This window comes from Cyprinodon variegatus, unplaced genomic scaffold, assembly GCF_000732505.1.
Source record: "Cyprinodon variegatus isolate N-32 unplaced genomic scaffold, C_variegatus-1.0 Scaffold205, whole genome shotgun sequence".
NCBI classification, from domain to species: domain Eukaryota; kingdom Metazoa; phylum Chordata; class Actinopteri; order Cyprinodontiformes; family Cyprinodontidae; genus Cyprinodon; species Cyprinodon variegatus.
In genome coordinates, this window is record NW_015150658.1 from 471,011 (window position 1) to 486,586 (window position 15,576).

Genomic DNA, 15,576 nt, shown 5'->3' on the forward strand with positions numbered 1-15,576 from the left:
GTTTATTTGGCCCGTCTATCACCAACATAGGCCAATCAGCTAACCAGTATTTTGGCCCCTTCCCAAAATTACTTCAACGGAAGGTTTCCAGATGGATATATGGAGCAAATCCATCTGGTGGAGTCAGGTTACTAGACTCCAGTCATCTCATCAAGTGAGTCCAATCTGAACATTACTCGATGAATGGAGTCTGGTGTGCTATTGCTTGGTTGGAAAGAAAACCTGCAGCCACACGGCCCTTTCTGGAACTACTTTGACACCCGTTTTAGACCTTCCTATTCTCCACGGCCACTATAGCCACTATTACAGCCATGAAAATGTCAAAAACACAGTTAAAAGTGTTGCTCTTTTCATATCAACAGCAATTAATAATGTAAAAGTATTATGCAGGCAATTTACATAATGCTACATAAATAATGAACTGTTACAGATAAAGTAGAAAAGGGTAACTGCTGTTGTTAAGACTTCTTAAATATTCCTACTTTTAGGGGTGTTCCAGTTGAATGAGGACAAATGGAATACATTAGTACCCTGAGCATCACCGCAGACCAGAACCAAAGCTAATCAGAGCTGAAGATAAAGAATTTGTAGTTACTCCAGGTACCGGTACAGTTAGCAGCCGGAGAAACCCTCAGTATACCGCTACCACCACTCTGCTTGAGTGGAATGCTTCACTTTAATTATTGCAAACATACATATCATCCTTGTGACCCTAGAGCTGAATCTTTTCCTTATAGGCAAATAGAACTTCTATCCAGAATTTGTTTGGCTTCACTGTGAGCATGGTGACTCATTTTTTTAACATGTCCCTGAATTAAAAGTAGGCTGATATTCCATCACTCCATCTTCTACTGCTTAGTGCTTGTCAGAGTCATGGTGGGGGCAGTTCCTATCTTTGCAGTCTATGAGCAAGAGGCAGAGTACACACACACACACACACACACTCATACCTAAGGACAATGTAGAGAAGCAAATTAACCTAACAATCATGTTTTTGGACTGTTGGAGGAAGCAAGAGAATCCATGCATTCACAGGGAGAACATGCAAACTCCATGCAGAAAGACCCCATGCCAGGAATCGAACCCAGAACCTTCCTGCTGCAAGACAGCAGCGCTGCCCACTGCGTCGCCGATTATTAACCACCATGTATTTTGATCCCTTCGTCTCCTATATTTAGTGAGATAGGGATTGGTCATGTGACCAATTCATTATTGTTGGTTGGCTGTAGAGAAGAAATGTCTGCTGTTTGATCATTATTTTTCATAGTGTCCAAAGAGAGGAAATATATTTGATACAGTCATCAAATGCTGGCAGTAGCAACAGTAATAATATTGAATATAGGTTTAAATTTGGTATATCTCTACTGATGTTAATCAGAGAAACAGTTTTGGTCTGATGGTTCCAGCAGAACAATTGTTTCCAAACATAGAATGAGAGCTGATTTAGCAATGCTAAAAACATGCTAACCTTAACCTTTTGGATTGACCCTGTTCTATTTTTTAACTGGTGTCTGTTAGAAATGTCAGACAAAGTTCTTTCTGTTCAGGATGTTAATTTTTAAGGGTAAAAACTTGAGTTATTGGTTGTTACATATTACCTGTGTCTTGCTTAAGTGAACTACATCAGGCAGAGCTGGTCTGAGCAAAGAAAGAGTTCTGTTCAGATGATCTCTGCACATGGTGCATATAAAGCTAAGCTCATATGTTCAAAACTTTATTTTGTTTTTTTTAAACTTAAAATAAGATATTTATGAATAAAATCAGTATGTATTGAATATTTATTATGGAAGCCAATGTTTTAGATCATCAAACAAATATCACCAAATACAGTTTACTAGAAAAAAAAAAATATATTTTTTTTAATAATGGGTTCATTGCTTAACAGAAACACGTTATTTAAACCAAACTGAGCCCATTTTGGAAGAAAAAGGAAACTTAAAAACTCGTACTGCTTTTAGAAGGAGATGACTACCATTACTCACATCGCTATGGAGCAGTTTCTACTCAGCCTTCTTTGGAATCTGATTTACCTGACCCACATTGGAAGGTTCTCTGGTATAAACAGCCTATATGCAATAATGCCACATAATTTCAATTTGATAGGAGTACAGGCTTGGAATTTTCTACTACAAAAATTGTATTTGGTTTTACTTTTTTCAGGAATTCAAAAGGTAAGAATTACTGCTGTGTTTTGGGTCAATTTGCACTTGAGGTTAAAGTTAAGATGATAAAATGATGCTAAAACATCTGCTGGTTAAGTTTCTCAGACATCCCCAAAACCCCAAGACTAAATATGAGCGGAGTGGTGTCTGCAGTTCAATGCAGTGAGGAAAGCTCTGATCATTATATTGGAGAAACCAAACAACCTCTCCACAGATGCATGGCTCAACACAGAGGCGCCACCTCCTCTGCTTAGGACTCTGCTGTCCACTTGCACCTTAAGCACAAGGGTCGCTCATTCTAGGACCAGAATGTTCACATTTTGGACAAATGTTCACATTTTGGACAAAGAAGACAGGTGGTTTAAAATAATAATTGAACATTATTGATCTCACATTGGAGAAATGTATCTCTGCATTTAACCCATCCCCTTGGGGAGCAGTGGGCTGCCATTGTGCAGCACCCAGGGAGCAGTGTGGGGTTAAGGGTCTTGCTAAGGGACCCAGAGTGGGGTATCAAACTCCCAATCTCAGGATTCAAATCCCTATGCCCTAACCACTAGGCCGCCACTTACCTTAACCTTAAACAGATGGGGTGGACTCAGATTTTAAGCTGTCAAAAACTACAATGCAGCAATAGAGTTGATTCCTTCCCACTATCATTTCAACTCCCCACCCCTATGCAGGGGACAAAACATCTCGCCTGGACAGCCAAGCCAAACAATTGCCCCTAAAGACCCCCCTTTCAGAGGCATAGAACAGTACTGAGTATTACAGGCTAACAAAAAACCCAAAAGGACTCCCCATTCCTAAGGGGTGGTTCAATTTGCATGTTTTCTAAGCCAAAACTATTTTTTTGGCTACTACATAAAGCTTCAAACTCAATGCTAATTCTGACATTTTGAATTGAAAATGCTTCCTGCATGGGAAACTTGGAAAACAAGTCCAGTGGATTGTGTTTTTTTTTTATTTTTTTTTACTTTTTTAAGATACTAAAACATCCTTCAGGATCTCCAGGCTAAGAGCAGGATTCAAGCAAAAGATTTAGACTATGGGAAGCTCAGCTCATTCTAACACCAGTGTGTTTTAATGTAGATAAGTTGCTCTTTTCTGAACTGCAGTTGGATGATTTGTTGATGCTTCCTTTGGGACGTTTTGATAGGATGGCCACTGTTCAGGTCTGTGGTTCACAATCATCCCACACCTTAGAAATGGCTTTATAAACCTCCTTCTAGATGGGTTAATGTCAGTTATTTTGGTTTCCATCTGTTCATAGATTTTTGTAGATTGCGACATGATGAGCTACTGTCTGTCGGATTCAGCGTGTGTGAGCTGTGATTGACACTCCATCAGACGCTCCTCTGGCTGTGATTGGTTGTTTTGACTCGTCCCGAAATATTCTTTCCAGATTGAAATACAGGCAGTATGCGGGACCAATTGAAGCAGTTTTTTTCACAGGTTACATATCACATGTACTGCTGTCTGGGCATAGGGACAGTTTTAGCCAATATGACAAAAAAGTGATTTTTAAAAACTTACAGACTTAAACTCAAATATAATAAACGTTTTTTAAACTTTGTTTTATCATATTTTAATTAATACATTTTTGTCATACCTAATTCTACAGCAAGCATAAATTTGTATTTAATTTTGGGTTACCTTGGCTTCTAAAGGCTTTTCATTTGTCCTTAAATGGGCTGATTCTACAGGCAGGAAAAAATCTGCTCGCTGCTGATGAAATTTAACCTACGTAGATTTTTAAAGAATTTGGTTAGCTCTTATTTTGGTAAAGGGGAATAATCATTGTTTATTCAGGACTTGGTTGGTTCTAATTGCATCTCCTCTTAATAAAGGATTTTGTTATTAGAAAACTGTATTTTTTATATTAAAAGAGGGGGTTGAGGATACTTTGAAATGTAGCACTGTTCCCAGAGCAAACTGTTTATGTACAGCATGTACTGTTTCCACTAAGTTACAATAAAGTGAGCATCAGTGATTAGAAGTTCAGAAATGGTTTTAAATGACTGGCACATGAGGGATGAAACCTGTTTGAGCAGAACGTGACTTTGATCAACAGGGAAATGCTGAGAAATCCACTGTAAGAAAACCTCAATTCTTGCAATAAGAAAGTACTTGGAGCTCTTCCAGGGGCCAATATGGCCACTTATTCATGAACTGATAAAATGAAGGGATTTCCAAGAATTTCTGGATAAAAAGTTATAATTCACATTCAAACTGTCATTCAAACACAAAACGTATTGAAGTAACAAAGATAGGCAATTTTGAAAATAAAATCTTGCTCACAAATGGTATTAGAAAATACCATTTTTTTTCTCTGTTAGAAACGGAGCAAAAATTCCTAGAAACTAATCAGAAACACCTGTTTGGATCTTGCTCAACATCTTTAGCAGATAACAGGTTGTTCTGGTCTTCACATAGAAACTCTCCCAGATGTACCTCTTTTCTACTATAGGTACTTTACTGCTGTGCATATAAAGAATATATTGAGCCCTAGATTTTAAGGGAAACTTTAGCAGGGAGCTCAGGACAACAATGAGAATGAGATGCAGTATATAGGCCAAATGTTGTATTCCACTGTACTTTTTACTTTGACTTTTCGATTTCTTTAAATTTGTTGAAGCTAAACTTTGTAAACACTGCTAAAATCTTGCCAGATTCCAGATCTTTAACCACTTTGAAACTCTGAGCTCTACAGAGCAATGATCAGGCAAAAGACCTCAGTTCTCTGCATCTTTGCAGATCGTCTCTAAGCCGTCGTTATTCTCCATAGATTCTCAATGAGGTCCAGGTCAGACCAGTTTTCTGGCCAATCAAACACAGTGATACCACTGTGATTAGAACTGGTATTGGTACTTCTGTAGGTTTGGATGGTATTTACCAAATGCCAATTGAAGAAAGAATTGCAGAAAAGATGGAATAGAGAAGGTAAAGGGAGATGGTTTTACAGGAAACGGAAGCAGGAACAGAAAGGAGGAAAACCTCAGTAACAGGGTTAGTATTTGGACACATGGCACTGAATTGTAAACTTTTTAGATATAAAAACAGTACAGGAAAATGTGGCCATTGTGAGGAAAATTAAACAATAAAATGTGTGATATTAGTATGTAAAAAATATCATTTAGAACAAATAGAAATTGCTTTAAAGAATTTGAGAAAACTAAAGAATTAGATATTAGATATATTACAAAGAAACGTGGGAAGTAAAGATTGTTTAATGTAATTTTATTATATATTATGTAAAAAAAAAAAAAAGAAGAATCCTTTACAAATCCACAATCCATACCAGTCATTGGCAGCGATCCACAACTTTTTGGCAAGACTGAAAAACTCAAGAACTAAGTAGATAAAGCTTTTCAGAACAGAGAGGTGTCAAGTTCCTGTGGACCAACACAAGCAGATCATCCACCACCCATCTTCTTAGGTAAGAGTAAGACTTCCATTTTAGCTCATGTTTTTCTGATTCATCTGTGCGTTTGCTGATGAAGATTCTCAGTCATCCAGGTCATAGTCATTCCAAAAAAGTTAAAAGAAAATCCACTGGACTTTGTTTTCCAGTTTGAAGAAGTTTAAAGGCAAGGATAGCGGGAAGTAGGAAGTCATTAATGTAAGAAAGAAAAAACAACCTTAAACAGAGGGCGTGGACTCAAAACCTACAATGCAGGGATAGAGTTGATTCCTGCCCACTATCAACCCCCCCCCAATACCATAGACAGGTATTAGGTATTGCAGGCTAACAAAGAACCCAAACATCTCCCCATTCTTAAGGTGCGGACCTGAACTTCCAGTTCAATTTGCATGTTTTCTGAGCCAAAACAAGGCTTTGTTTTTGGTTCCCCGCGATTGTGTAGGCTATGGTGTCACTTTTATACATTGAAAACCCAGTTTTTTGTCTTATGTTGGAAACCCATTCATTTATTGTGGAAGTTTGCTTTGTTATTTTATTACTGTAATGATTTAACGTTTCTGTATTGTCCAGATAATCCTGTGGATTGGAATTTTTTTCTAGTTTGAGTCACTGGATGTTTCAGCCCGCGGTGTTGGCTCAGTATCCAGCAGCTCACGTTGTTCAGGGTCACACAGTTTGAGCCTTGCTATCATAGTTTGCTGGCTAACGCAAGCTGTAGAGGACCACAGCGATAACACTGTTGATCTTGACGCTATGAGATCAGCAGCGACAATTATAACCCTGTTTTAATCCGCCGCAGCCAATGGATCCGGGGGGCGGACGGGACTCGCTAGGGGAGTTGGCTGCCTGCGAGGGATCCGATTGGGCCGCTTAAAAAGGACACGCACGCGCTGCCTGCTTTCCGCTACAATCTCCGCCTCACAGAAATAGAAAGGTCCAGCAGGAAGAGCGAGTCTAATAGGAGGAAAATAATAAGACAATCTTCTCCAAGTGATAGCGGCTCTTTTATTAGCAGGACTAACTGTTTACCTTCCCATCAATCCACCGAGCCCGGGGGGTAAATAGTTAGCTTTAATCTGATTCAGAGCTAGCCAATTTTTAAAAATTCGTGGCGAATTACATATTCCTATAATTTAAACCAATAGTAAATCTTCCAATCTGTGCATTTTCTAAAGTAATGGCCCTGGACTTCGCTGCTGGATGCATTGGAGGTGAGTGGTTTCGGGTGTGGGGTTAGCATCGCTGCTAGCATTAGCCTCGGTGGTTATTTTCCATCTAGGGGCCGAGGAAGCTCATTCAGCTGATGGGGGTGAAGAAACTGCGAGTTTCAGACCTAAATCCTGAGCTAAGTGGGGTTAAAAAGACGCTGGGATGGGAGGAAGGGGGTTTTGAGCTAGTTTACTGAAGCTGGGAGCAAACCCGGATGCGGCTTTTTGGGATTTCTAACCTGCAGCTAAGATCCAGGGAGTGGTGCTCCTCAGATCTGCTCCAGCTGGATCAGGAAACGGCATCATTCTGCTCCGATTCACTGCTGCCGGGTTAAACCTGGGCTATCATGATGTGCTCCATCTGTCCTGTAACCAGTAGCCTCCATCTTTTGGGAGTTTTCCTTTAAAAAGACCTGGGATTAACTCAGAAATTGGTTCTCAGATACTTTGGGTTTCAGATTACACTGTTTGAACAAGAAGCCTAGAGTAACCTAGTGTAAAAAATATCAGAAACTGGGAAATTTAAGTTTGAAGTATGGAAAAGTTTCTTTTGAGCAGTAAAATTAGCAGGAATGACCTTCATAACAGATTTCATTGCTTTCTCAGTAAATGTACTTTCATTGACGCTCAGCACCAGGAACCTTTGGGAATCCTGTCAGCTGTTTTGTTCCTCCCCAAGGCCTTTTGCAAACAGGGTATGCACAGCTTTTGATAGAAGGTGAACAGATTCAACCTGATGTGGCACTACATGACATGATTGATCTGAAATCTGGCTGAGAGATCCACTATACCAACACCTGCACTGATTGATATACTAATCCATAGTGGAAAAGTAGGCACAGGCAAGGTGTTTTTAGATAACATAACATGTTTTTGTGTGAGATCATAATGTGGATTTTCATTTAGGATGGGCTATTTATAAAATGATAATTTGCAACAAAAAGCATCTGTGTGCTTTACTAGAGACAGACAGCTCTATTTCATAATTGAGGGTAAAAAGCATTTGGACCAAAACCAACTTGAATTGTTTGTATTAGAGTTGGATCAATTTATAAAGTATATCTAGTAAAATGTATTTACTAACAGAGCAGCAGAGGTGTGAAGTAACAAAGTACAAATACTTCTTTACTGTACTTAAGTACACTTTTTAGGTATCTATACTTTATTTTTCTTCCTACTTCTGACTTCTACTCATTAAATTTTCACACAAGTATCTCTACTTTCTATTCGTTACATTTTGGCTTCAGTTTAATGTTTATAAATATTTATTTCACGTCATGAGCGCCATCCATTGCCAATCACTGGCGCCATCCACATCTAGTGAAAACCGGTATAATTGGATGAGTCATAGAATGCAAACACTCATTTGTTACCAAAAGGAAATCATCAGAAGCAAGCAGGAGTTCTTTAAACTGCAAATGTGTATTGTCTATGCCATGCTAGGATTCAGAAAAAGATGTTGAAATGTCTGAAAGGTCGGACACAGGTGAGAGCGTATTGGGAGATGGAGACCAAAAAGACCTCCCTCATCCTATCTCTCCATCTATCTCAAAGAATTTATGAAATAGTCGAAAAATTTAGCTTTCAATTCATATAGTGGCTTTTTTTTTTTTTTTTTTTAAAGGTTACTTTATACTTTTATACTTAACGTAGTTTTTGGAGCACATACTTTTTCACTTTTACTTGAGTAAAGAGGTCAAGTTGATACTTCAACTTTTACCAGTGTTTTTAAACTGCAGTATCTATACTTCTACTTGCCTAAAAAAATGTGCGTACTTTTGACACCACTGGGGAGCAGTCATCCCTACACCCTCAAAGGCGACTGGATGGTTGATTGCATCAACTTTTGTTCTGATAATTTTTACTGATTAAAAAATAAAGGCAAACTCCTACGAACTGCTGTTATTGTGAAATTACCTTTAGCTCTCGATTGCTTTAATTGAGTCACTGAGTTCCTTGTGGTTCCTGTAATTAGAGATGCTTAGATGAAGAAACCTCATCATTGAAACTATTTGCTGTTTTCAGAATCAAATGTTGGAGTTTTGACTGCCTATTGTTGATTTAAAAAAAAAATTATCATAAAGATCCCCTCTGAATGAAAGCGATCACCACAGAAAAAGGAAAAATGCCAAAGTCTGATTTGCATTCTGCATAGAATACAATGATTTACTTGTTTTTCCAGAAATGACCCACTTATGTGTTCTATTGACGCAGGGATTTATTAACTCTCTTTGAAATATGTTCCCAAAGTCAGTAGCTCACTCACAAGGTTTACTTTAAACAAGTTAAAACCAGCAGAGGTATTTGCATTTATCACAATGGCCTGATGTTCATGGAGGAATAGCTCTGCATTTTCAAGGAATTTATTTTTTAGAAAACATAAGGAGTTTTTGATTTCAATGAGCAATAAAAAGCTATTTTGACCCACAGTGCAGCAAAATTGCTGTAAAATAGTTTTGGGGTCGTTAACACGAGTCAAGGACGAGCCACACTACAACTGACGTCACTGCTTTCAGTGCGCTGACCAACTGACGGTTTGACTCCGTACCAAAACACAGAGCCAGAGGACAAAAGTTCATAATTTCACAGAGACAAAAAGAAATGGGGCACAGCTGCTAATTAGGAAATCAGTACATTTTCATGGTATAACAATCAACAGGATTCTCCGGTTAGACTAGAGAATGTTTCTGGTGTTTGATATATTTTACCCTACTTCGTGCTGTCAGTCCGGTTCTGTTACCTGTTTCTCCAGGTGAGACAGAATATGCAAATATGAAAGAAATCTGTATTAGGCATGAAAACATTTAAAACATTTTGACTGTAAATTTGAAACGATGCCACTCCATTAAATCAATCAATAAAACTTTATTTATAAAGCTCTTTTCATACCATTATTTTAATTCAGATGGTGCTTTCCACAATTACAAACGTGACCCCATTGCTATCCAACATATGATCTACATAATTACACACAAACAGAACAACATGATATTTAAATGGACCCAATCTTAATCAATCCATAATTAAAGTGATGGGTGGTGCTCCTTCCGTTTCCACACCATGTCTTGGCAATCTCAAGACATTTTTTCAAGACATTTCGAGGTCGTTTTCTGTCAGCCTGAGGGAGAAAGTAGGAGCCCTCTTTCAGCCAGCTGACAGGCGGTGTGCAGAAATGAGAGGGGGCATTAGATTACTCGGTGTTTTGCATTGTTTTCTTCTCAGCAGAATGAAGGTCAGATCAGTGTTATCTCACTAAAAACATTCAGCTTAGCTGTTCTGAGTCCAACTCCAGCATTTCATGTAACCCGTTTTTTTCTTAATAAATAATAAAAATAAAATAATCTGAATTTCGATCTCTTCCATTTTCTGCAGGTGCTGCTGGCGTTTTGGTCGGGCATCCATTCGATACTGTAAAGGTGGGTGTTTGCTAATTCCTCTTTACTTTTAATCTTGTTAGGCAATAATAGGGTTAATTAACACAGTTGGTGTTTCAGTGTTAAGCCAGAACAACTTATGTTTCTAATTATAAAGCTATGTAAACCCAGTGTGAATATTTTTTGGCTGATAATACTTGACAAACTAAGAACTTAAAAACTTTCTTTGCATGTTTATCATTAAATGCGTTTAACTAGAAAGGTGCTAAAAAATGAAAAGTTTACATAAAGTAGCAATAACTGCTTATTGAGAGGAAGGCCTCTGAAAGACTGGCTTCATTTAAAGGAATAAGACTCCCTAATCGAATGGAACCTTTCTTTTTTTTAAGTACAAAAGTTACCAAGTTACTAAACTTAAGTTTTTAAGTACAAAATGTTCTGTTTTTTAACTAAAATAAAAAAGGCCTTAACATTCTATCACTGATAGTCTGGAGTTTTTTTCTTGAAGCCACTAGCTTCTTAAGCAATCCAGAGTCACATATGTCTGTTCGAAAAATCCTGGCAAGGTGAGAAAGCTTCATATGAAGGCAAATGTGTTAGTGACTTAGTTTGAGCTTGTTTAAAGGAACACGAAGATGGTGAATGGCTTTTTTTTGGTTGTAGTTCTCTTTACACCTTGCTTTTGATGTCATTTCTCCCTGAGCCGGCGTCTGCTTGGGGCTCGGGGCGGCTGTCTTTAACAGCTACAGTGTCACTGTGTTGTAGATGAGAGAGAGAAATAAACAACCTCTCCACGGAAATGTGACCTAGTAAGTATGGTCCAGGTCTTTCTTTATCTCACCCAATGTCCTGTCTTCAGCTATAGAAACATAAAGCCAAGAAGGCGTTTTTTCTTTTCTTCTTTTTTTTTTTTCTTAATTTTTTTACTCTTCTCCCACATGTTGCACCCCATAAGCATTTATAACCCTGAAACAAACGGTTAAAGTGAATGTCTGCTTATTTCCCTGCACATGTACATGACAGAGTTTTGCTTTGTACTCTATGGGTTTTATTTTTGGGGCTTCAAACATCCCTCTATGCAGCGCTAACGTTCGCCTTGTCATCCTCAGGTGCGGCTTCAGGTACAAAATGTGGACAAACCTCTTTACCGTGGGACGTTTCACTGCTTTCAGTCAATTGTACGCCAGGAGTCGGTAAGTGTAGCTTACAATTCTCCTTCCAGGGTTTTACATGAAGGTTTCACTTGCGCAGATCTTTTCGAGTGTCTGGTTACGGTCCTATCTGCGATTACATGCATCAGCAAGCAAACGAGGCGTCCCTGTCAGCCGGGGTCAGTGAGGCCTCAATCCTGCATGGGCTAAATAAGGCGGGAGACATATGTGCTATTTGTGGCGTACGCTCAGGCTCATTGCTTTGGCATATGGGGGAATTATGATTCACCTTATGTAGCATTTCAGCTCTACTCTGTCCTCCAGCTTATGATCAAACCTCATTTTTATTGCACACAGAAATTTGGATGCATTTAAATGTGATTCAATGTGACGCAGGATTGTGAAGTAGAAGGAAAATGGTGCACCCATCACAAACCTTGTAGAAAATCTTCAGTCTCCTTTACTATGATACCCCAAAAATAAAGATGTGCACCAGACCACCCCACCTTTGATCCAAACATTGGTCCGAAACAAACATGAAAGATGCTTCGGCTTGATGAAAGCACAATATGATTCTGGTTTATAGCAGTTTTATTCTCAGCCCTGCATAATAATGTGTCTCTGGCTGCGCTCTTACGGCTCTAAGCCAATCATGTTGCTTTATTACCCCCGACAGTCAGCCGCTGTCGGGTCATTGGTCAGCTTAAGGCCGTGTTACAAAAAAAAAAACACGAAGCTGATCGAACCATAGACTCACTGAACAAATATGAACTAAAACTAATAAAATGACAAAAACAAATTACAAAATATTTTTAACAGACAAATAGAATAAAAAAAAACTGTAATAGAAGTTTACATAATGAGTTAAAGGTAAATTAAGTTTGAATCTTTATCATTAATCACAAATATAAGGTCTAGTTTCTTGTTTCTTTTCTCACTGTACCCCCCTAAAACAGCAGATGGCAGCTAAGGCAGTCAAGTCTGTCACAGAATTACGATCCGTTCTCATTTACACATCTAGATCTGGGTCGCCCTCGATTTTATTTTGTTATTAAGCCCTAAATGACGTTTTTCCTCCATCAAAAATGGTAAACGTACTAAAATATAATGTGTTAAAGGTTAATAATGTATTTCCTGATAAATAAATGCCTTAAAATCCTCCCAGTTTTATCAGTTGCCTCTGCACCGGAAATGGGATCCTACGCTACTTCCTGTGGCTAACGTTTTCGGCTTTGGATTTAAACTTTTAGTATATAGAGCGTAATCTAAAGAAACAACTAAAATGAAGATTAACATGGTTTAATCATATTTTGCCAGACTGCTCTGAGCATGTCCCATGATGACGTCAGACAAGCAGTCTGCTCTGAGCATGTCCCATGATGACGTCAGACAAGCAGTTTAACAAAGAAAATGTGAAAAGCATCAACATTGTCTCACAAAAGTCATAAAGCATTTGTTTAAAGATGTGTATTAGCATTCTTTAGTGAGTTAAAGATAGAAATAACTAATTTTAGTACCATAATTACATTCTTTTTGGACACCCGGATGTATATCTGTTCGCGTATGCGGAGGACGGATCGGGTAGTGACTGGGCCAATCGTGTTGCTGTAGCTGAGTGTCCTTATCTTGGATTTTATCTCCTATTTTTATTCTTTTATTCCTATTTTTTTCTAGTTTTGCCTGCGGTAAGTGGTGTAAGGGAAAAAAATATAACAAAAACTAAACTGAAACTTATAAAATGCTTGGATTATGAAATAATTCATAATTCAAATATTTTTTACATCAACATTTACACCAGCAACCATGCACCATTAAATAAATGTCTTCTTAAATAGTTACAAATGTAAAATTATTAATAAAATCCTAAAAAAAAACAACTTTTTTTATGTTTATATTTACTATATATAGTGAAGTAATTGAATGTACCTTTAATTGCTAGTCTGTTTATTTTTTGGCAGGTTTGGGCTCAAACTGAATATTTTTTATTGGTGCTTTAGTTGGACCCTTTGTTTTTGTTTTTTTTAAGCAGAATTTGGTTCAGCCAAATTTCTAACTTTTTGATTTTGGCTTTTGCAACATTTAAACCTCTGCTGCATCATAAGAGCTTTAAGAAACTCTCGTCCCACATGTTGCTGTCTATTTTATGCAAATTGGACTGCTATACTGTACCTTAACACCTTTAACAAATAATTTTAACTTTGCTTTGCATGTCAACAAAACTTTGACTTAGAGCCTGACTCTTTCTCTCCCTGTCTGCAGATGCTTGGTCTGTATAAAGGCATCGGTTCTCCAATGATGGGCCTGACTTTCATCAATGCGATAGTCTTTGGCGTCCAAGGCAACGCTATGCGGCATCTTGGCAACGACACGCCTCTCAACCAGTTCCTGGCTGGAGCTGCCGCTGGAGCAATCCAGTGTGTAATCTGCTGCCCAATGGAGCTGGCCAAGACGCGCATGCAGATGCAGGGAACCGGGGAGAAAAAGTCAAAGAAGAAGATGTACAAAAACTCCCTGGACTGCCTGGTGAGAATCTATAAGAGGGAAGGGTTCAGGGGGATCAACCGCGGCATGGTGACCACCCTGGTGCGTGAGACGCCGGGCTTCGGCGTGTACTTCCTGGCGTACGACGTGTTGACGCGTTCACTGGGGTGTGAGCCAGAAGACCCTTACATGATCCCAAAGCTGCTCTTTGCTGGTGGAATGTCCGGCATCGCCTCCTGGCTCTCCACCTATCCGGTGGACGTGATCAAGTCGCGTCTGCAGGCTGACGGAGTCGGGGGCGTCAACAAATACAGCAGCATCATGGACTGCGTCAGGCAGAGCGTGCAGAAGGAGGGCTACAGGGTCTTCACCCGCGGGCTCACGTCCACGCTGCTCCGTGCGTTTCCGGTGAACGCAACAACGTTCGCCACAGTGACTCTGTTTTTAATGTACATGCGACGGGAGGAGGAATGCAGCATGCCGACATCAGAGCCGCAGCCTGTGCAGCTGCAGCCTCTGCAGCAGCAGACGCAGCCCACCAGCATGTAGAGGCAGGCAGGTTTGTGGTCAGTTAGCTGTTCATAATGACTATAGACAGCTGACTGCTGATGAGCCACCTGTTCAGGTGAGGACCCATCCATCCGTGGTATTTAAATAAACTTTTTTTTTTTTTTACTAAAAGCTGCATTTGTATATAAATGGATTCTTTTTAACACGTGCTTTTGTACAAAGAGCAAGTTCTCAAAACATTAGAAAACTGTACTGTGACTGTGATGATTACCAACATGTATGGTTTAAAAATAAGTGTTTAGGTCAGAATGGAGTCATACCTGTTAGAAGGTATCCCGGTTAGCAGTTGCACATGCTGAATTGTGCATTCAAATACTTGGTAGCCAAAAAAGTAACAGTTATGCATCCAAATCAGTGCAGCTCTGTTCTTTTTTTATAGCAGTAAAATTTTACTAAAACATGTTAAATCTAGGGCTGAAACAATTAATCGATTGAACTAAATTTCAACTAATTCAGTAATAGGGTAATCGTTGACTGGGGTATAGAGACTATAAATCATGCCTTTAGCTGACAGATAAAAACCCACTTAGAGCAGAAGTTATATTAAAATTGTAAAAAATATATATATATATATTTTGCATTCAAGATAAAAAATAATAATTTTCACCTGTTAATGTGCTCCATCCACAAGTGGAAAAGTTTTAGTTTTACCTGGTTTAAATCTGTTAAAAAAATCTCTTAACAAAATCTGATTATAATCAATCGATTAATTGATTAGCAAAATAATCGTATCATTTGATTATTTGGCATCTTGCAATAACAGCTTAAATACAGATGTTGATATTGCAGAAAGTTCCCAAAGGGTAATTCTATTTGTTTTTTTTTTTTAAGGTCACTGAACTTTACTTTGTGTTTTGGCTGTGTGAGGCTCACCTCACTCTGAATGTAGTTCAGATTCTCTTAGCACACTGTTACATAAACCTCTTTGGATCAGATCTTTCTGTAGTTTCCCAGTATTTAATCCGAGCTTAAATCAAAAGTAAAGCGGCCTCCTCCTGTCTGTTTTTACTGAAGCACCTTATAACCGTATGTATGGTTGAAGCAAAAGAAGTCTGACTTTGTTTTGTACCAGTTGGATTTTTTTTTTTTTTGCTTTGCTTTAAACTACTAAAGTTGTTGGAAACGGGATTTTCAAAATCCAAATGAACTATTTCCTTGTCAGCAGGAGTCACTTTGTCCACAAGGGTGCAGCATCAGACCAGCTCT

The 15,576-nt window shown here is 38.6% G+C and overlaps 1 protein-coding gene across 2 annotated transcripts; it reads left to right on the plus strand.

Moving 5' to 3' along the window:
• The first annotated feature begins 6,238 nt into the window (after positions 1 to 6,238).
• On the plus strand, positions 6,239 to 15,006 carry slc25a29 (solute carrier family 25 (mitochondrial carnitine/acylcarnitine carrier), member 29). 2 transcript variants are annotated; one of them, XM_015379998.1, is made up of 4 exons: positions 6,239 to 6,797; positions 10,167 to 10,210; positions 11,278 to 11,361; positions 13,579 to 15,006. In XM_015379998.1, exons 1-4 carry the CDS (start codon positions 6,764 to 6,766, stop codon positions 14,347 to 14,349), a joined length of 933 nt encoding a protein of 310 aa, XP_015235484.1. In that variant the 5' UTR covers positions 6,239 to 6,763; the 3' UTR covers positions 14,350 to 15,006. The 2 variants fall into 2 exon arrangements, with proteins under 2 accessions (XP_015235484.1, XP_015235485.1); XM_015379999.1 differs by having other exon boundaries at positions 6,241 to 6,797; positions 10,167 to 10,977; positions 13,579 to 15,005.
• Positions 15,007 to 15,576: the final 570 nt, after the last annotated feature.

Coding starts and splice junctions, on each gene's coding strand:
- slc25a29 (XM_015379998.1), top strand. CDS start 6,764: ATGGCCCTGGACTTCGCTGCTGGATGCATTGGAG. Junction 6,798..10,166: donor CGCTGCTGGATGCATTGGAG/GTGAGTGGTTTC, acceptor CATTTTCTGCAG/GTGCTGCTGGCGTTTTGGTC. Junction 10,211..11,277: donor ATCCATTCGATACTGTAAAG/GTGGGTGTTTGC, acceptor TGTCATCCTCAG/GTGCGGCTTCAGGTACAAAA.